This window comes from Aythya ferina, assembly GCF_964211825.1.
Source record: "Aythya ferina genome assembly, chromosome: 11".
Lineage (NCBI taxonomy): Eukaryota > Metazoa > Chordata > Aves > Anseriformes > Anatidae > Aythya > Aythya ferina.
In genome coordinates, this window is record NC_140307.1 from 20,262,078 (window position 1) to 20,282,620 (window position 20,543).

Genomic DNA, 20,543 nt, shown 5'->3' on the forward strand with positions numbered 1-20,543 from the left:
TTTAAAAAATATTACAGCAATCTTTAATAAAAGAACAGATGGAAATGTCAAAAGACTATCAAAATTCATACCAAAGGAAATAGTATTAATCATTGTAAAAAGCCAAAATAACCCAGTAGTAATAAGAACTAAATGAATAAGAAATGTGTTGTTTCAATAGCACTGAGACATGACTGATTTTTCTCACTGCCTGGCATACGAACTCACATTACAGTTGTGCCATATATATATCTATATATACATGCACACAAACACATATACAATTTAAGTGCTCTTTTTCTGACTTCAAGTCTGTGTTCCCTGTAGTCCTGTTGTAGTTCGCATGCTTCATATGTACTCATATAACTTAACTAGCGTTTCTTCTTGCAAACAGGGGAGATGTGTTTTGGTTTTCATTGAATCACATTTTTATATGCATTTACTTGTGCAGATGCGATTACGAATCCGAAGATAAGTACAACTTATACAAAGAGTATATAATCTGTAGCTTGTTTTAAGCAATGTTTACTTTGATTTCTTCAATATTTTGAAGCATTAAAAAAAAGCATTGAATCAGTTGTTTAAGCCTGTATGGAACACTAAGTGTAAAAATAGTTTCTTGAAGTTTTTTCAAGGCAGTGTTTCTATGTTTACCAGGCTGAGAGGGTACTCTCCTGGAGAGTATACTACAGATGGTAATATAGCCAGATTTGTAGAGGAAAACAATCAAAGACTTTGCAAATTTTGTTTAAAAAAAAACAAAATTTTATTTTTAATCTGGGTCACTTTGACAAGATTTAGTTTTTCTTCAGTAACAGTATTCCAAAATATTTATCCATCTTACATTGTACCTGTAATCAAACATTTTTTGCTATCTTAAGGCTAGAATTTTTACCAACATAAATTTTTGGCATGATAAATTTAGCATGATAAAATGTTATTTATAAAACTCTACTTGTAAAGGTGTAACTTAGGTCTTTTACCTCTGCCAGTATTACCTGTACTGATAGAGCCTGGCAAAGGCACACACACATAACTACATTCACACATGATAACTCTGCCAGCAGTGCTACACATACCAACCAAAATTAAAATCAGCACAACTGAAGTTTTATTTATGCTGTGCAAATCTGCATTATTACTGCAAAAGAAGTAACACTGCAGATTCATGGTCTGCCTAATTTAAGGAAGTCCTGTCAGAAATGTTGCGGTCAGAACCACCGTCTCTCATATTTCTTGTCTCTTTAAATTGCTTTGTCTTAGGTCCTGCAAAAATATCTACATTTTCAGGTAACTCCAGCAATGCAATGAGCCCTTTCTGCTGCTTAGAATACAAGCATGTGGCTTCTACAAAATTTTACTATGATATGCCATAATGACAGAGGTTAGTGTTTCCCAAAATAATAATGTCTATAATAATCTTACTTAATAAAAACTTAAATGCTGTTTGAAGAAGCCTAAAATTATCCAGAAGTTGAGAGTACTCTTAATATAACGGTATGTGGATGGCAATACAGCAATCATGTGCTGTGATTTGTGTACACACGCACAATAATGTTTAAAGAGATGACTCTTTTCTATTACTAGAACGATTTTCCACAGTTAAGTACATCATCACAAAGTGCATCAATTATACTCTGTTCACTTAATGTTGCCTTTCATTTTTCTGCCATTCCCTAACCCCAATTAAGTATCATCCTAATCATTTCAGTAAGGTTTATTGTTACAAAACTGAAATCAGACTTACTGGGTAAAACACACAAAGCATCTGAAACAAAATTAATAATAAAAAAGCTAGCATGATAATTACTTTTTTTTTTTTTTTTTAATTAGGGAAATCCTTATGGGATGAGGGCCAAGTACTCCAATCTCCATCTCATGAAATACTCATTGTGATTAGCAATTAGCAGATGAGGTCTGAGCTTCAAACACAGTAGTATTTAGTAAAGCATGAGTGTTTTAAGTAATTTTAATCAGACTGCTCATCTAAGTAGTTCTACAGTCTTGTGTGTTTGACATGAGGTCTTTTGCTTGCTTTTGGAGCAGCATTATATCTATTTCTAACAGTACAATCTATTTCCACATTTCAGTAAGATAAAAATAGTTACATGTGTTCAGTTCATTACAAAAGAAACAAAATAAAATGTTACCTATAGACAGAGACATCTTAATTTATTCTTTTCCTTTACAACACTTGGCATTTTTAATCATTGAGTACATAAATGAAAAGAAAAAAAGCAGGTTATCATATTGTCCCTTGTAGTTCTCTTTCAAAACCTCCTGGTGATAGTCCACAAAGAAGTAATAAATTGCTTCTATCGTGGAAAGGTATGTATCTGGCTTTCCTTTCTGATGACGCCAAAAGCAAGTTTTCCTTGTTTTCAACTCGACTTGTAGCAACCCTATAAAGAAAAAAATACTGACACGTAAGACAAAATGGACTGGTAGACAGGATGTCAAGCAAAGCCTTCAGTTCTTCTGGTTTTGGCTTTGCTGCTAGCCTGCTAGATGCCTTAATGTAAATAATTTCCCTCCCTCTACTGTCATTTTTGTTTGAAAAATGAGGGTGATCATTTTATCCTTCTTCATGCACCACTCTGAAATTCGATGAAAGCGCTGCAAAATTTGGTTACAGTCCCCAGACTTGCAAGTAAAACCTACAGGATTTTATTTTGCTTCTTTCAGCCTCACAGCATTTAGGAAACTGCAGTTTGGATGCAGGGTCTGATCGGATGGCAAAAGTGAATCTCACACCTACAAAGACTTAGTATTCATAAAATGATTAACTTCATCTCTTGCAAAGTTAGTAACTTTCTAGTATAAAACAATCTCTGTCAGTTTTGCTGAACTCAGAGAAATATCTGTTTGCTAAAAGCCAGATTCTTGTAATTAATGTTTGTTAAGTAACTGTAATGTCCCTGGGATTACTCAGAAGAAAGAATGACAGAATCTGGTCATTAATTTTATTAGAAACTAGACGTATTTCCACTTGAGATGAAAGCAGGAAACTTGGTGTGTATGGCATATGAATTTTTTTTTTTATCTACTGCAGTCTGTAAATGTTTTTATTAATCAGATGAATTTTAAACAATTATCTTCATTTTTATGCTCCTTAAAATGCATATACTATTTAAACCAAAAAACACTTTAATATGTAATCACTCTGTATACAGGGTGGACAGTGAGATAAAGAAATAGCATATACACCAGGCAATAATAATATAATTGTGTTATAAAATTTATCTGTTTCTAAACATTAAAATCAGATATGAAGGTTGTGTCATGGGGTGGCTTGGTATAAGTAATAGTGTAAGTAAAAACATTATGGTCTGTGCTTGGAGGTTACGGACAGGTAAGTTTGGACAGAAGTTTCAGTAAAGTCCAAATGAAAAATAAGGTAATCTAATTATTGCATCTTATTTTACTATACATAAGTATTTTATACGTATGTATAGTAAAATAATAATATGTATACGTATAAATTATATTTGTTGTTTGTTTCCCTAAAAAGGTTTAATTGCATGCCTTTCCTTACTTTGAATAAGGGTAGCCCTTATTCCACTATGCATGAAGGAAAAGAAGTGAAGTCTCAGACCTAATCAAAGTGAAAACTTTCATAGAATCCAGTGAAGTTTTCACTTCAACAGCAGTGAACTGAATTTAGGGGATGATTCCTCTAGTGTAAATTCCCACCTATTTGTGGTTTGAATATAAGCATAGGTTCACTGAAGTCAAAACCACTGATGCTACTGAATGTAACAAATGCACGATCAGTTACTTTCAAACACAGAATTCTAGGAGTTTTAGAGAAAAAAAAAATAGAGGGGCTTAAGGATTACAGTTTACTAAGCATGTTTCTGTCATCTGTACTGTATCTGTATAGCCAAAGGCAATGTTTTCTTACAAACACTTGTTGTTCATAAGAAAGTTTGAACTACTGGGGAAATCAACATGTTGGTTTTGCTTTTTTAGCAACCACATACTTTAAGCTCATTAGAAATGAATATTTCTGTGTATCTGAGATCAACCAAAATGGTAATACTTTTAAATCTGGTTAGATACTGAATATAACCTACATTCCCTTACAAAATTATTCTCCTGTATCTTCTAGCAGGCAATACCTTTTCGAGTGATCTTCCACCTTACCTTACACCTCTGTTTTTTCCCATATGCTGCGTCCTATTATCACAAAATAGTCCCTGTGCTCCCTCCACTGTAATAATAACTGAATGCTTACAGTTTTGTTAATCCTGCATTAATCATATTTAGTCACTTATTTTACATCTAAGAGACTTATCAACAAAATGCATCTAAGTTGTAAGGCTTTCATATGTGCTGAAGCCTCTCTGAGCCTTCAGTCACCTCTTTGTCCCTACAGCTTGTATATAGTGGACTGGGACATTGACTAGTTCAAGAAACCCTAGTGCTGGTAAAGGCTACCACTTTCTTGAAGAAATGAAAGCAAGCACAGAAACTTAAAAAAGCAAACAACAAAAAAATAGATCTATGATTCATCCTTGTACAAGAGAACAAGCTAATAAAGTAAGACATTTTGCTAATACAAAATGAATCAAATTTACAGAAAAAATACCAAAGCAATCTGTTCCTGTAACAGCCATCTTGATGTTGCCAATATGCTTCATCACTCTCATGAGAAAGTAATTATTAACATTAGATGCAACTGTTCCTCTTCAGGTCTAGTGATCACTTGTAATGAAATAATCAATCCTAGACATTACCAACTTTCAAGTATTTCCTGCTTTTAATGCAACTGGTTTGGTTTTGGTTTCTAAAGATACATTATACCACTTTTCCAAGAAGATAAAAAAGTATTTTTTGTCAAAGTTTTTAAGGCTATCTGATTTTAAGATTAATGGACTCAATTGCTTTTTCTTGCAGTACGATTAGCTAGATTTACTTCATATATGAATGCAGGCTTACAAACCACCCTCTTTAGTTTAGTTACCCCTTCTCCTATCACTACACTCCCTGACAGAAAGTCCCTCTCATCTTTCCTGTAATCCCCTTTTAGGAACTGGAAGGCTGCTCTTTCCATACTGTTCTGTCTTTTCCAGATAGAACAACCCTAACTTTTTCAGCCTGTCTTCACAGAAGAGTGTTCCAGCCCTCTGAACATTTTTGTGACCCTCTTCTGGACCCGCTCTAACAGGTCCATGTCTTTCTTGTACTGGGAAGTGCTGCACGTGGGTCCCACCAGGGCAGATCAGAAGGGGAGAATCACCCCCTTGACCTAAGGGCTACACTTCTTTTGATGCAGCCCAGCATACGATTGTCTGCATTTATAAGATTTGTATTATTTGTTATCATCTTCATATCATTTATGATTTACATACACAGGTATTTCATTAAACCATTACTATAGCAGTAACTACTTATTTATTTATTACCTTGAAGTCGTTCATCAGTTATTATTTTGTTAGTTTGATTCCAGGTACTGTCAATAAATATTATTTTCTTCAGTCCAGTGCTTTCATTCCTGTTGCTTGCGATAAATTCACTTAGGTTTTCTTCTTCTTTAGGTTCTATTTTTGCTTGCTTAAGAAATGGCTCTCTGGAACAGTCATCGTCATTGTCACAAACAGCTTTCTTACTGTGTTTTTGGAGATGGAAAGCAATATCTTTTACTGAAACTGAATTGGAGCCAGGAAAGATAAGTGCTATCTAAATGAAGAAAACAAAAAAAATCTCAGTATTACCAAAATCTAGTATGCTAATAGAACACTAGAAATTGTTTCACTGAAGCACTGAAACTTTCCATCCCCACCCACAAACATTAAGTAGAAGAGGAGAGTATCTTTTCAAATATTGTAATATTTTAGAAATATTTTATCTTTTGTCATCTAAAAGGATAAAGGATGGTATTCAAATAAAGAGTAAAGACATCATACATTTTTAATTAAGTGTCACATCTGTGCCTTTAGTACCAATTCTAATGCTTCTGTACAAGTTTTTTCATCAAAGACAATGAATGGCGTCATATCTGAAGGAGCTCTATTTCACTTGTTGCTGCAATATATGGGGCAAGAAGGCCATAAAGAACAGCTTCTACCTTGATTTCATTCATAGATTCTAGATCAGAAGAAATAATCTCTTCTTTCCTTCCGTCTATTGTAGGTCCCACAAATGCTTTACAACAGAAAGTGATTTGCTTTACTTCATTTTTTTTTTTCAGTAGCTTCTTGTGGCATTCAGAATCTGTGGCTTGGAAAGCCCAGAATATGAAGTCACTGTAGTCTCTTCTCATTTTTGCCTGCCTTGTCCATTGTTCTTTCTGCTTTTTTTTTTTTTTTCATCTCTCTGCCTCTGTACCAACTATTCCTTCCTTGATGTCTCATTCCTTGAGGAAAATAACATCTCTTTGAGATACATACACTTTTTTCTTTTCAATGTAGTCAAATAATAATGGATTGGATGTGTAAATCTTAGATTTCAGATTAACTTCAATTTAAATTAGCATATAAATGCAAGTTAATATCTCACTTGTTATTTATATGAAATTTCTTACTTCATGTCTTTTTTCTTTGTATTCTGGAATGCAAGGGTATTTATAGATAGTAACATCATCAGGTGCCAGGAGCTTAGCATGTACAGCGGTGCTTTTGCCATCTGTTTCATTTGGGTGTTTAATAATGTCAATCTTCAAAGGTAACTACAGTAAGAAAGAAAAATATTTATGATCACATATGTATACACAAAAGCTTATACAAAATCCAGGAGAAATCCTATGGGCAGGTAATTAATGTATTTCCTTTAAATAGTTTTACCATGATACTTTTAAGTCAATTTAGAACTAAACTAGAGACAAGCAACAAGACTCACTTGTTACTTTCTCTCAATTCATGTAAATACCTAAGTACGCAATGAATGCAATTTGGAACACTGCAACAGTAGTGTGGTTAAAAGCCCTAGAAATAGGATCAAATGATAAACAAAATACAGGCTTAAGTTTAGCAATATTATGATCCTAAATATGAATACTCATCTGTATTAGGTATTCACCTTATCACAAAAACAGCCATTTAATTGAAACATACCTAAAGCCAATAGCTCCAATTTCCATAGTACTTCTAAAGTTCTTTCACAACACTTTCAGAGTAGTGTCTTCAAAATGCATTTTAGTTCCTAAATGATTTTGGAAAACATATATCTATCACCTTTGATGGTTTCCCCAGATATTGTAACTGAAGATTGTTATGCTTATTTATATTTTAAGAGCGGTTATCTGAATTATAACCATGACATTTAGATATGCCTTCTAGCACACATTTTATGTAACATTTATTCTTGTTTATGAACAAATAACACTTTTGTTCACAATGCATGGTGTTCTGGCCAGTGTTCTTATAAACTGAAGAATGAAGGTAAAGAAACTTGAAAACTAACTGTAAACGGCCATTTGCATGAGACGTTGAGTGACTTCAGCTTATCTTCTATATATTAGGTACATAAACATTTACAGGAAGAGTGGAACATTATCAGTGCTTGTACATGTAATTCCTCAAATACAGTAATTTTATCTAACTGCAGCTTGTTCATATATTACCACTACTGTGTTAGAGATTACTGTTCATAAAGATTGAATCAGAAAAGAAATAGTCAGGGACAGTCTGTTCTCCATCCCTGGTAACTAAAAGGCACAAGAATATTAGAAAAGATGCATAAGAAATATTAACCTTCACAGTCGGAATTTCTTTGGTAGGGACAGTTTCAACAGGAACAAAGCATGTATAACAGTAAAACATCCTTGAACTATTGCATCGTGGGCATTTTGATCTCCCACTTTTTTGTGCCTTTTCAAGTACTTTATGTGATGCCAACTGTAATTGTTGAAGTGGGTTATCTTGAAATGATGATGGAGTCTGCGATTCTAGACTTCCCAAACATTCTCTATTTCTTTTTGGTCCTTGAGCGTTTTCTTCATTCAAAAACGTAGATGAATTTAAAGACATGCTTAGCTGAAACAGACGATATGATGTACCTGTTAAATAAAAATCCATTATACTACGCACAAATTTATAGGAAATGATTCTATATGATCCTACTTAACAAAAAAATACTTAAAGGTATTTTCTATAACAGAAAAAGAAAAAATAATCTGGTTCACTTATTATAGTACCAAGAACTTCAAACAGATTTCAGGGGAGCATAATGTACACAGCTAGAAAGAACGTGAGCTCCGTGTTCTTAATGTACATGTACATACATTCATAATTTTACCCAGATAACTAATTCTGTTCACTTGTGCAGAATTATATTTTTTTTCTGTTGGTAGGACCTGTCTAAAAGCTTGTAAAAGCACTGGTTGACAATTGTTACCTGCATGAGCAGTTCCATTACTTACCAGTATGACTACTGACAAGGAATTAAATGTCTACAGGACAGAAAGCCATAAGAGATAAGTTAACTACACAGACTTGGATCTCTATGCTGAATTTTATTGTGTATGGGCAGGCCAAACTACCTGAATGAAATCCCTCTTGACAGAGCTTTGTGAGATAAAAGAAGCTTTCCAGGAGCAAGGCTTGAGGCTGAAAAAATTTTTGCAAAAGCAAACACATGGCTTTGGTACTCCGTATCCTAGATAGTAAGTGCTGACAGTCTAGATTCATTCTGCAGGTTCATATTGATTTAATAACACTGACAGAATATTTTTTTTCATGCTTTCTTCATGACATTGTCTCACCCTTTGAGGCTGGCGTAACGTTTTCTCTGTGTGCTCTGAATAACATATCAGAATCTCAACTGTATACCTGATCCAGGTGGAATCAGTATTGCTTTGTGCAGAGGTTTATGTTTTCAGGCACAGCTTTAGTGAAACCCTTTTGACTAGGTTACTCAAGGTCTTCCCTGGTCTTCAAAGCAGTCCATATTCATGACCCTGAGCAGCCTTCAGCAGTTATGAACTGCCTTCTGCGCTTGGTGCTGCACCATTTACAATGAAAGCAGTCATCCCTCATATTTGCTTATGGCTACTTTACATTGCCTTTTATGTCAGGAATCACGCTTGTGAAATGATCTAACAAAACAGTTATGCTTGACAAAAACAAACAATAATTCCTGAGATGTGATCCAAAATGAATTGTTTAGATAAAAACAAATGTAATTTACTTGACATACAACAAAAACAAAATAGCTAATTTCCATTATAAATTTAAATTAACTAATCCCAGAAAAATTAGTTGCTATTTTCTGGTAAAAATAAATACTTATGCATGCATTGGTATCTCCCCCTGCTCCAGTGACAAGCTTTAACTTTCGAAAGATCAGGGATGGCCATTCCAATAAACACCAAATCATACCAAAAACACCAAAGCATACAGATTCTTTAGTGCAATTTGCCTTTAAGTATCTCAGAGAAAGCCAAGGGAGAAACATCCACTATGTCTCAGTGATAGCTTGCTGTGCCTCTACTAACATGTATAATTATCCTCAAGAAGCAAAAAGGCCCTGTAACTTGACAGACATTCCCTACCTGCAAACCGATTCTTTTTGATAGGATGCCTTACAGAACTGCAGCGTTTAACTGTGATGCCCCAAAACACCTTCATTGTTGCTACTGATAAGAGCTGTGCTGTTGAAATGGCACGGGAAAACCTCTGTTGTCTCAGAATAACAGCTGTTCAAAATGTTACTTCACAATATGTACAGCAGACTTCTCCAAAGAAGGAAGAAAAAAAAAAAGAAAAGAAAAAAAGAAAAAAAGAAAAAAAGAACAAGACAACAATGCAGTTTACACCATCTGTAAGATCCAAATCCTGATTCAGACAGCAAGTTGCAAGAATGCAAATAACCACTCCATCTGTAGTTAATCTCCAAAACCCGGGAAATACCACTTGCGGGGGTCTCCCTCCGCATCCTGCTTGCAATTCGGAATTTAAATCTCGCAGGTTTTTTGCCACCGCCTGCCCCGGCCTCGCGGAGGCCGCAAAGGCCTCGGAGGGCGGCCGTGGCCTGGAGCTGCCCCGCGCCGCGCTCCCTCCCCAGCCCCGGGCGGCGAGGTGCGGGCCTCGGCCCCGCGGCGCTCCTCACCCGCGCAGGGCCCGGCCCGGCCCCGCTCCGCGCCTCGCCGCTCCCTCCGCTGCGGCCTCCGCGGCCCCCCGAGGCCCCGGAACGGAAGTGCCGGGCTGCGGCAGCCGCGGAGTGCGGGGACGTAAGGACGTGAGCGGCAGGGCGGTGGCGGGGAGCGGTTGCTAAGGGGCCTTAGCAACGGCACGCGCGGGCCTGTGGGCAGCGCGGTCTGGCTGACAGACTGTCTGTCTGTCTAACAGACCGATGGACTGACTGACAGACACACTGACTGGCTGACTAGCTGTCTGTCTGGCTCACTGACTCCTTCCCACAGAACCGTGTCCTCACTGCGGCCTGAAGTTGTGAGGTCTTCGCACACCTCCCTGGCCCTTCATCTGCCTCCAGCTCAGGGCTTTGCCCCATTTCTTGTGAGCAGCAGCAGAGCGGGACCATCTTAGCAGCCCAGACGCTGAGGTGTCGTTTTTAACGGCCAGGCCTCCTGCCCTGAACGGGCTCTGCCCCATTTCTATGTTTTGTGCCAAAAAAACGTGAACAGAAACCACACACATCCCATTACCTGCAGCGAGAGATTTTTTTTTTTTTATTTATTCCGGGGTTTTGCACTCCCTATGAAATTGACACCCTCGTTTTAATCGCCGTGAGGCAGTGTCTCCAGGGGAGGCAGTACTGCCCCGTGGGCTCTGGTTGCTCCCTGGCACCCCTGCTTGTGGTGGAAGGTTTTGGTCCCTTGTTAACTCCTGGAATGCTAGTTTATTTCACTTTTTTTTTTTTACCCTGAACTTTTTTCACCTAGTCTACTTAAGTAGTACTTGTGGTTGACACCAAGCGCTGAAGAATTTTGCTGTGGTATTTCTTTTTTGTTGTTTTACGTTTCTCTCTAAACAGGGACTTCGGACCTTTTCCTTGGAACTCTTTGACCTGATTAAGGATGTTGCTCTACAGTAACATCCAATATTCTGTGTTTAGTAACTGAATTTTTAGGTTGAAATGACTGAACTGAAGCAGTAATTTTGGTGTAGAAAATATTTCTCTTGACTCGGTCAAATAAAGTTTGTGATATATTAATTACAATAGCCTTAGGGGAAAAAATTAACGTTATAGGCAGATTTCATGCCAAACTTTGATCTCAGTTACATCCCTAAAACCTCATTGACCTCAGTGGTATTGCAGTCAATGGCAGAGGATATCTACCAGAATTCTGTTATTTGTTTTGCTTTGAGTTGATTTGTTTTTCATGCTAGCAGTATGTAATACATTGCAGTAGTAAGAAAAAAGTCTACCTTTCATGATGCATATATTTTTTTCTTCTCATGCTGTGACAACACCTCTTGATATGCAGTTGTTAATTATGTTGGAATGACAAATGTTTGACACAGAGAAGACTTTTGTAATAGCTTCTAAAATTCTTTCTTGCCAAATTATTTATAGTTGGTTTTACTAAACATCCTATTTCCTACTTTGCTTAAATGATTTCCCTGGATGCTTAATCCAGAGAGGAGCTTTTTGGGAACAACAGAGCTCATCATTTAAAGGCTGGATCTGAAATCTGAATTACTGCTTTGTATTTTATACTGTGCAGTTATGTGCACCTGAAAGCTCTGATATTAACAAAACAAAACCATTCTTCAAAATTGTTGTTATATTGTTTCTGTTTCAAGTTCTTAATTTCACAAGTTATTAAAAATATGTACGTATATATATATTTAAACAGGTATTTCTCAAATTTGGTTTCTGCTCAGACATAGTAACAGTGTAAATTTGTGTTTGTGTTTTTAATTGTGCTGAAATTGGGATATACTAGTTGACTGATTTCATTAAGACTTCTGCTAATCTGCTTCCCTCACATTGCTTGCAACTCCTGAACAAAAACTGAATATATAAAAACAGCACGACCAGGTGATGGGGACATTCGCTTTGTGTGTGTGTGTGCATTTTATAAGTACATTAAAAATATCATAAATATTTTGTGTGGAGATATTTAGAAGAAAATGGAAGTTTTGCATCTATGATTATTTTCTATGATTACTGAAAAACTGAGTATTTTTCACATTTTCAGCATGTTTCTATTAAGATTGTGGGGTGATTCTTCTGTTTATTGCAAGAAATGACCATGAGCATGCTCTATGTAAGCTACGGTGATTGCTTTGACTGTCAATTTTAATTATCTAAAGTTTAAATACGTGCTGATATGTGTTATCTTAGTTTTTTTTAAGGCATTCTGGCAAGGACAATTCTTACCGTATGTCAGTAGAAAAATGCAAAAGCCTCCTTTGACTTTTGAAGAATTCTTACAGTCTCAAGGTTTGGTGAGTCTGAGTGCTTATTATTTTAACTACCCATGTGTATGGTGAAGTGAATGTGCAGGAGTGGGGTCGTGAGCAAAGCCATGTGAATATAAATATTGAGAACTGAGTTTGAACATAGATTGTATTTCCTAGACCCTCAGGCAGTGGAAACTAAGAGGTCTGTAGAAATGGCAAATCTTCAAGAGAGCAACCTTTCTGTTGTTAACTTTCCTTTTTCTCAAAGATAAACCATGGAGAAAATTTTTGTCTGCTGTATAGAAGTTTTGTACTCTTGGAATCATGCTTGAGTGATGACACAGACCCAAGCTTTGCTTAAAATATTTGATTGGTCCACAGCATTACTAACATAACACAAAGTCCTGAGTCCTGAGGCAAAACATTCTGATGAGTATGACAAGGGGAATAGCTAGTTTTGTTTTTTAATGAGCTTTCTTTGTTTTCTTGTACTGATAAGACTGTTAGGAAATCTTTCAATATGACTTTATATTTTGTTAAAGAATTTAATGTAATGTGGATATCAGTGATTCTTCCAAATTACATTATTTTTGGAGGAAACAGAAAATTCTTTTTGACCTACCTACATTATTTGCAAATCAAAGCCTCACTCAAAGCCTTTAACTACAGAACTATGAGAAAAATTGATCTTCTGCATCGAACCAAAACTTTTTTTCTTACAGAAACAATGACACAACAATGTGTAAAAATATTTTGACAAGTGGAACATTTCCTTATAAGAATTTAATTTTTATTTAAAAGACATGTTTTTAAGAGGAGCAATCTTACATTAAAAAGATGAAACATTTTAATTAGGGATAACATCAAAACAAAATATGATTATGTTTTAATTTTCTAATTGGTTTTACTTACCTTTCCTTTTTTACACTAAAATGAACACGTGTATTAACAGTTTGCTTTCCGTTTGATTTGGGGGTGGTAGTGGTGAATAATTTGTCTTGCTGTCCTACTATTATGATAGAACATATCATTGTCTTTCAGCTGTATTAGAGGTTTTAAAAACAGATTGACTACTCTGTATTAACGCTTCCTAAGTTATTTCAGGAAAGTAACCAAGTTGATGATTAACTTCAAAAGACTACTACTGGTTTCAACAATTTGTTCTAATATTTAAGCTACTAGTTTAAATTCTTTGCTAGACCAAGGAGCAGAGTTTCTTCTTATGCTTCCAAGACTGTTCTCAACAGATGGAAGGCATTACCATCCCTTCAGAGAACTTAAATTGAACGTGATTTTATTTGTCTGTTTAGAAACATAACAACCTTTTTTTCCTTCAGTTATCTCCTTTTCTAACTGAAAAGTTATAGTCTTTTTAATTACTCTGTGTATGCTCTAATGGCCTCCCTGGCCTATTTCTGTTTTTCTCTCTTTTTGAGATGATATAATCACCTCTGGATGCAGGACATGGGACAGGAGGAAATTGCAGTCTATGTTAATAATGTTGCCAACATTAGAAGTTCTTATGAGATATACGTAAAATGCGTTTATGCCAGTATTACAAATCTTTATTCAAAATAAATTTCACAGGTTTTAATCTTTTAATTTGTATTATATTCAAAAATAACTATTTTTACTATGTATCGATTACAGAACAGCTGGCCAAGGTGCGTCTCTCTGGATGAGCCTCATTCTTTGGTGGATAAGTTACAAAAAGACTGTTCCTTCAATGCTCTATCTAAATCTCTGTATGAACATGTTCCATTGAACGTCAGCTCACTCTCAGATTTGGAGAACAGAATAAAATCATGCATCACTGATCTAAAGAAACATGCTGAAAAAATATCTTCATTACAGTGTGGACCAGCATATCTAGAGGAACAGCTTATTGACCTTGAACAGAGTAACAGTCATTTTATATTTTTCAAATAGCAACTATAGTTAGAAAATGAGGAAAAAAAAATCTAATACCTTTAAAAAGCCTACATAACTGGTGATTTCTGCCTACTTCTTGGAAACAGCTTGGAGTAATAGCCAAAGAAATTAAGACTGCATATGTAGATACAAATTGGAGGTTAACAGCTTGCTAAATTCTAGAAATTTAAGTAAAATAAAATGTGCACATTACAAATTTTCTAGGTACTATTTAAATGAAAGGTGCTGTTCCAGATCATTGTTTTCAGCTTTTCCTCAGTTTGTAAGTGTGAAGTGTTAAATTTGTAATTAAAAAAAAATCTAATAAGCTAAAGTTCCAGTTCTGCCTAGATCATTTTGTTTCATGCCTAACCAAAGTGACTACGAAAACATGTCATTCTCCACAGATGTTGGTGTTATAAAGAAAATATGAGACATATAGAAAGATAAAAATAGGTATTTTTAAGCTTTCCAATCATTCCAGTGATGCAGTGGGATGATACAGTGTGTTAAGTTTTATGCATGTAAACATTTAGATGTAGATCCAGATATTTGAAAAGTCTTTTCCTGATTAAATTTTAATCCATAAAGTCATCAATCCAGACCCTATTTCTAGCTAAAACTTGCCTTTTTTTTAAAGAGATTACTTCTGAGCAAACTGATGCAGAAAAACTACTGACTCGGACAAATGAGATGCAGAAAGTAAAGGTATATTCTTATTTTTAATTCTATTTAATGGTTAAATGAGAAAGACAAAATTTACAAATCTTTTCCTTGGATCCAGAAGTGAGATTACATTTATCTCTGTATCCTTGTGGGAAAAACAAAACAAAACAAAACAATAACAACAACAAAAAACCTTGAAAAATGTTTTTTCTTTGTTATCTCCAAGGATATTTTGTAATACATATAACTTTCAGTTTTAAACTATTGCTCCTAGTCTCAAGTAAATTCACATTTCATTTTATGAATTGTCTTAGCTGAAAATACTATTTATATAATTCAGTGAAATAGCATTAATTTTGAATTATGAATTTAAACATTTTTCAGTTTGCCAACTACATTGTTGAGGAATCAAAAGGTAGAAACGTAGAGGTGAGCTTTATTACATTAATTATATTTTTAAAACTACATAGTATTTTGTCTTATGAATATTCTTCAAACTGGAAATCAGAGAAATACCTCCGATACCAAAGGGAAAGAAAACTCTTGAGATTCACTCATTCAGAATTCAGTATCAATTTTTTTAGACTATATTATTTTAGATATATTGCATAATGGAAATTCCACATAGTATAAGTATGGCGATTAATATTATTCATTTGACATATTACAGTCACATCTTTGGAGACTAGTGTCTGTGACTTTCCAGTGTGCTAGGCGAGGGACTTGAAGAAGAACAAATGTGTCTCTTGATTGTTTGGAATGTCTCAACCCTAATAGGTCTTGGTTGTTGGTTAAACTCTGGGCATAATCAGGCATAAATGAGTTCTTATATTTGAATGTGGTATTTGAAATACTAATGTGAATACTCCCCAAACTGGGCCATAAATTAGTAATAACCCATAGAGTTAATATGTTGAGGGATGCAAAAATTTTAACATAAGGAAATATATTTGTAGCTTGGCTTATTAAAGTTCAGCTTTATGGACAATCAAAAGTTTGTGCATGACTGGAAACTCATACCAGAGCTGACAAGACAGAGCAGATATAGTCAAAGTGGCCAAGAAATAGTTAATATCATCTGAAATTGAAAAAAAATAATATATATAGGTTGAAAGAAGCAAAAAGCACAACAACTATAAAAAACAAACAAACAAACAAAAAACATGGAATTAAATTAGTCATATTTTCTGATAGAAAATAAAGTTTTGAGGAAGTAGAAATCCACAAGAAACAAACTGTATCAAAGACTGCAGTGGTCATTTCATGTATTTTGACTGATTCTTAGTGTAATAAAATAAAGCAACTACTAAAGAAAATATTTTATAGAATGGCATCACCAGCAAGTGAACACATCTGTTATAGAATAGTCTTTAGGTTTTACTTTAGAAAAGAAAAAAAAAAGTTTACATTTGAAATAGTTTTTTCTTACTTTAGAAAAAAAAAAAAAAGTATATGTTTGAAATAGTATTTTCTCTGTACATTAACACAAAGGGAACATGATAATCAGCTTTAGTTACTAAAGGTTCTTCTTTTCTTTTTAGAACTGTAACTACCCTGGTTTCAAGATAAAACAACTTTTAGAATTACCAAGACATTTGGAAGCTCCAAAACTTTGGAACTTAGTTATAAAAGCTCAGCATTTCCAAGTATGTACTGTTTGTTTCAGTAGCCTAATCAGAAGCTGCTGATAAGGAGTATTGCAAATATTTTGACTCATTCATCGTGTTTCATTTTCATACATGTTTTAGTATTGCTGTTAGCATTTCTTGAAGTTACAAAACTGACAAATCTAGGAGCTTTTTATGTTTAGGAGTCATTATTGTTGGAGGATTCTTCTTGCTGCCCTGTCCTTTGTCCCAGAGTTGACCAATAATGAAAGTACTAAAATAAATAATGATAAACTAATATTAAACTTAAAAAGAATTTCAAAACCAAGGTAAACCCAGAATTACAATATAGAATATGCTTTTTGTTTTGTTTTGGTTTTTGTTTGTTTGTTTGTTTTGTTTTGTTTTCATTCCCCTTTGGCATGTATGTTACACATCATCTTAAATTGCATGCTTTTTTTGTTTTGTTTGGTGTTTTTTTTTGCATACTCTAGTATATCCTTGTCTCCCACCTGAGGGCCTAAAAAGTGAAGATACTCCTTATACTTTGTATATGACCTGCAACAGAAAAATGTGAGAAAGATGCTTCATGTGTACTGTTAATTAATGCTAGTTAACAGTTCTGTTTTGTCAGGCAAGGAAGGATTTATTTGACAATATGCTAATTCCTTTGGTGTGCATGCACCCATCTTTTATATGACTGATGTGAGGTAATTTTTCTATGTAAAGGTAAAGCTTTCCCACCTGGACTAAATTAGCCATGAGATTTGTAAATGACAGTTTACAGTATTATTGTAACACTAACCCTTCTATTCTATTTTTTTACTGGTTTCAGTGGGAATTAGCAATGTCTTTAAATTCTTCAGTTATTTCCCTAGCAGACATATGAGAAGGCATATTCTTTGTGTGTGAATTCAGTGCTTTCAGTAATGTTTGAAAAATAGGGGTAATTTAGAGCTATGTTTCTCCTGTGTATGTGATCAGCTTCAGGTAGTGATCTCTATTCCTGTCGCCAGTTAGTTGACCCAGGATAACATTTTCCTTGAATAAGTCATTTTGTAGTAGAGTAGAGTAAGAATTCATGGCACTGTGAAAGGCCAAGATACAGTACATTAGATTCTTTTTCTAGTTTTCCCTTGAAGTGGAAGTTTTTAATCCATAATTAATATTTATTTTTAAAATGCAAATATTTAATGTAATCTAATACAAATTAGATAATTAAACATACTTAGCATATAAATTTAATGACAAGGGGAAAAGTAATTTATTTTAAGGATGAATTTAGATTCTAATTATAGAAACATTTTAAAAATTTGATAACTTAAGTGGATATAAAAAATTGCTTCATTATGTAGCATCAGTAGGATTGCATTGCTAAAGAAATATGTATAAAGAAAAAGAACAGATTCCTAAAAGTAATATGAGTCTAGTTGTTACTAACATAAAACTGTCACTAATTTGGATTACTGGTGTCATCAGATACTCTGAAATCAAGACTTTTGATCCATTTTTCATAACAAGAATTTATTATTAATCAAAATAAAAAAATACTTTTGTGACTATGAAAATTACCTTATCATTAAATAGTATTATACATACTGAATTTCACAATCTATGTTCACAGAATCACATAATCGTCTAGTTTGGAAGAGACCTCCAAGATCACCTAGTCCAACCTCTGACCTAACACTAACCAGTCCTCCACTAAACCATATCACTAAGCTCTACACCTAAACATCTTTTAAAGACCTCCAGGGATGGTGACTCCACCACTTCCCTGGGCAGCCCATTCCAATGCCTAACAACCTTTTCAATTAAGTTCTTCCTAATATCCAACCTCAACCTCCCCTGGCGCAACTTTAGCTCATTCCCCCTCGTCCTGTTACCAGGCACATGGGAGAACAGACCAACCCCCACCTCGCTACAGCCTCCTTTAAGGTACCTGTAGAGAGCAATAAGGTCGCCCCTGAGCCTCCTTTTCTCCAGGCTGAACAAGCCCAGCTCCCTCAGCCACTCCTCGTAAGACTTGTTCTCCAGGCCCCTCACCAGCTTCGTTGCCCTTCTCTGGACTTGCTTGAGTACCTCGATGTCCTTCTTGTAATGAGGGGCCCAAAACTGAACACAGTACTCGAGATGCGGCCTCACCAGAGCCAAGTACAGGGGGACGATCACTTCCCTAGCCCTGCTGGCCACCCTGCTTCTTATGCAAGCCAGGATGCCATTGGCCTTCTTGGCCACCTGAGCACACTGCTGGCTCACATTCAGCTGACTATCAACCATCACTCCCAGGTCCTTCTCTGCCAGGCAGCTCTCCAACCACTCATCTCCCAGCCTGTAGCTCTGCTTGGGGCTGTTGTGCTCCAGGTGCAGGACCTAGCACTTGGCCTTGTTGAACCTCATACAGTTGGCCTCAGCCCATCGGTGCAGCCTATCCAGATCCTCCTGCAGAGCTTTCCTACCCTTGAGCAGATCAACACACGCACCTAACTTGGTGTCATCTGCAAACTTACTGAGGGTGCACTTGATCCCCTCATCCAGATCATAGATAAAGATATTAAAGAGGACCGGCCCCAGCACTGAGCCTTGGGGGACTCCACTAGTGACTGGCCTCCAACTGGATTTGACTCCATTCACCACAACTCTTCGGGCCCGGCTATCCAGCCAGTTTTTAACCCAACAAAGAATATGCCAGTCCAAGCCATGAGCAGCCAGTCTCTTGAGGAGAATGTTGTGGAGAACGGTGTCAAAAGCCTTACTGAAGTCAAGGTAGACCACATCCACAGCCTTTCCCTCATCTACTAAGTGCGTCACTTTGTCATAGAAGGAGATCAGGTTCATCAAACAGGACCTGCCTTTCATAAAGCCATGCTGACTGGGCCTGATCGCCTGCTTCTCCTGCAAATGCCACGTGATGACACTCAAGATAATCTACTCTATGAGCTTCCCTGGCACTGAGGTCAAACTAACAGGCCTATAGTTCCCCGGGTCTATCCTGTTAAAGCAGTTGAAGAATATTGGAAATGTTATGTTATTTATATATTACATTTTTCTGAATGAATATACTTATAAAGGAAAGAAACTGTCAATTCTTGTCATTTGTCCCAGTCCAAATACTGTCACACTGATTGAAAGGAGTAGTGCAGTGTGGAGGATGGATTTAAATTTCAGATAACTGAGCAGCTTTGATAATTTCTGTCTAAATAGTGGCCCACTGACAAGACACAAAGCATATCTGTGAATGAGTGTAACTTTTCTGAGTAAAAATATTTAAATACAAACAGAAATATTCTTGTTTAAGTTGAAAGTACAATATCAATACAGAAATAATCTCTAGTCCTACAAAATATAAAACTGTTTTTTTGTTGTTGTTGTTTTGTTTTGTTTTGTTGTTTTTTTGTTTTTTCATAAACCCTAATGTTAATGTCTTGGAGCTCAAAGACTGGTTGCTGACCTTACTATTTAGACTGGATAAAAGTCTCATATGAGTTTATAATCTACAGCTATTCCTAATAGCTCTGTTTTTAGTACGAAGCTAGAACCTCATAGAGCTTTCTGAATACCACATTTTTTAAAAAGTCATTGTAGGACTGGTTTAAAATTTTTGTTTGAATATGTGCAAATGTACAGAGCTAACCAAGATGCAAGGAATATCAAGATCATGTTAGTGCTTCTGCACAGAGTTCTGACACAATTTAGAATCAGTGCTTGCCTCCTAATGTCAAAGTTAATCCAGTGTCTGTATCTGCTTTGCTGTTGTGGTAATTTACAATATTTGTGATTTTAAATATTTTTAATCGTGTTAGGATTTTAATGTAACAAATGTGACTTGCTGTCTTATTCATTCTGTATACTTTAGTTTTTGTCTTTTTGGATAATATATATATATCCAATAATATATTTTTATATATTTAAACTTTTAGTTTAAGGTTTACAGAAAATAAAAGCACTAAACTGCTGAGAGATTTGCAGGTATCCAGCAAATGCAGATCAGTCCCCATATTTTGATAACTTAATGCTGAGGTACCCAAAGGTACCTTTTCTTCTCAGTAAAAGCTAAGCATTTCCTTTG

At 35.5% G+C, this 20,543-nt stretch overlaps 2 protein-coding genes across 7 annotated transcripts in view; one reads left to right on the forward strand and one right to left on the reverse strand.

The window, feature by feature from the left end:
- Window positions 1-1,635: 1,635 nt before the first annotated feature.
- DTWD1 (DTW domain containing 1) lies at window positions 1,636-10,159 on the reverse strand. 4 transcript variants are annotated; one of them, XM_084532788.1, is made up of 6 exons: window positions 10,030-10,115; window positions 9,473-9,652; window positions 7,674-7,978; window positions 6,506-6,649; window positions 5,388-5,661; window positions 1,636-2,381 (listed from the first exon to the last, which is right to left on the reverse strand). In XM_084532788.1, exons 2-6 carry the CDS (start codon window positions 9,546-9,548, stop codon window positions 2,152-2,154), a joined length of 1,029 nt encoding a protein of 342 aa, XP_084388914.1. In that variant the 5' UTR covers window positions 9,549-9,652; window positions 10,030-10,115; the 3' UTR covers window positions 1,636-2,151. The 4 variants fall into 4 exon arrangements, with proteins under 4 accessions (XP_084388914.1, XP_084388915.1, XP_084388917.1 ...); XM_084532789.1 differs by lacking the exon at window positions 9,473-9,652 and having other exon boundaries at window positions 10,030-10,159; XM_084532791.1 differs by lacking the exon at window positions 9,473-9,652 and having other exon boundaries at window positions 7,674-7,955; window positions 10,030-10,116.
- Window positions 10,160-10,605: 446 nt separating this feature from the next.
- The window catches only part of FAM227B (family with sequence similarity 227 member B), a 92,742-nt gene continuing 82,804 nt past the window's right edge, over window positions 10,606-20,543 (forward strand). For 2 of the 3 annotated variants that reach the window (XM_084532918.1, XM_084532920.1), the window contains exons 1-5: window positions 10,606-12,335; window positions 13,941-14,190; window positions 14,842-14,909; window positions 15,252-15,296; window positions 16,409-16,513. In XM_084532918.1, coding sequence (XP_084389044.1) covers window positions 12,285-12,335; window positions 13,941-14,190; window positions 14,842-14,909; window positions 15,252-15,296; window positions 16,409-16,513 — 519 coding nt within the window. In that variant the 5' untranslated portion in view covers window positions 10,606-12,284. The remainder of the gene's footprint in view (window positions 12,336-13,940; window positions 14,191-14,841; window positions 14,910-15,251; window positions 15,297-16,408; window positions 16,514-20,543) is intronic. The other variant, XM_084532919.1, reaches the window with a different exon arrangement.

Coding starts and splice junctions, on each gene's coding strand:
- DTWD1 (XM_084532788.1), bottom strand. CDS start 9,548: ATGAAGGTGTTTTGGGGCATCACAGTTAAACGCTGCAGTTCTGTAAGG. Junction 7,979..9,472: donor CAAAAAGAATCGGTTTGCAG/GTAGGGAATGTC, acceptor TTTATTTAACAG/GTACATCATATCGTCTGTTT. Junction 5,662..6,505: donor ACAAAGAAAAAAGACATGAA/GTAAGAAATTTC, acceptor TTCTTCATTTAG/ATAGCACTTATCTTTCCTGG.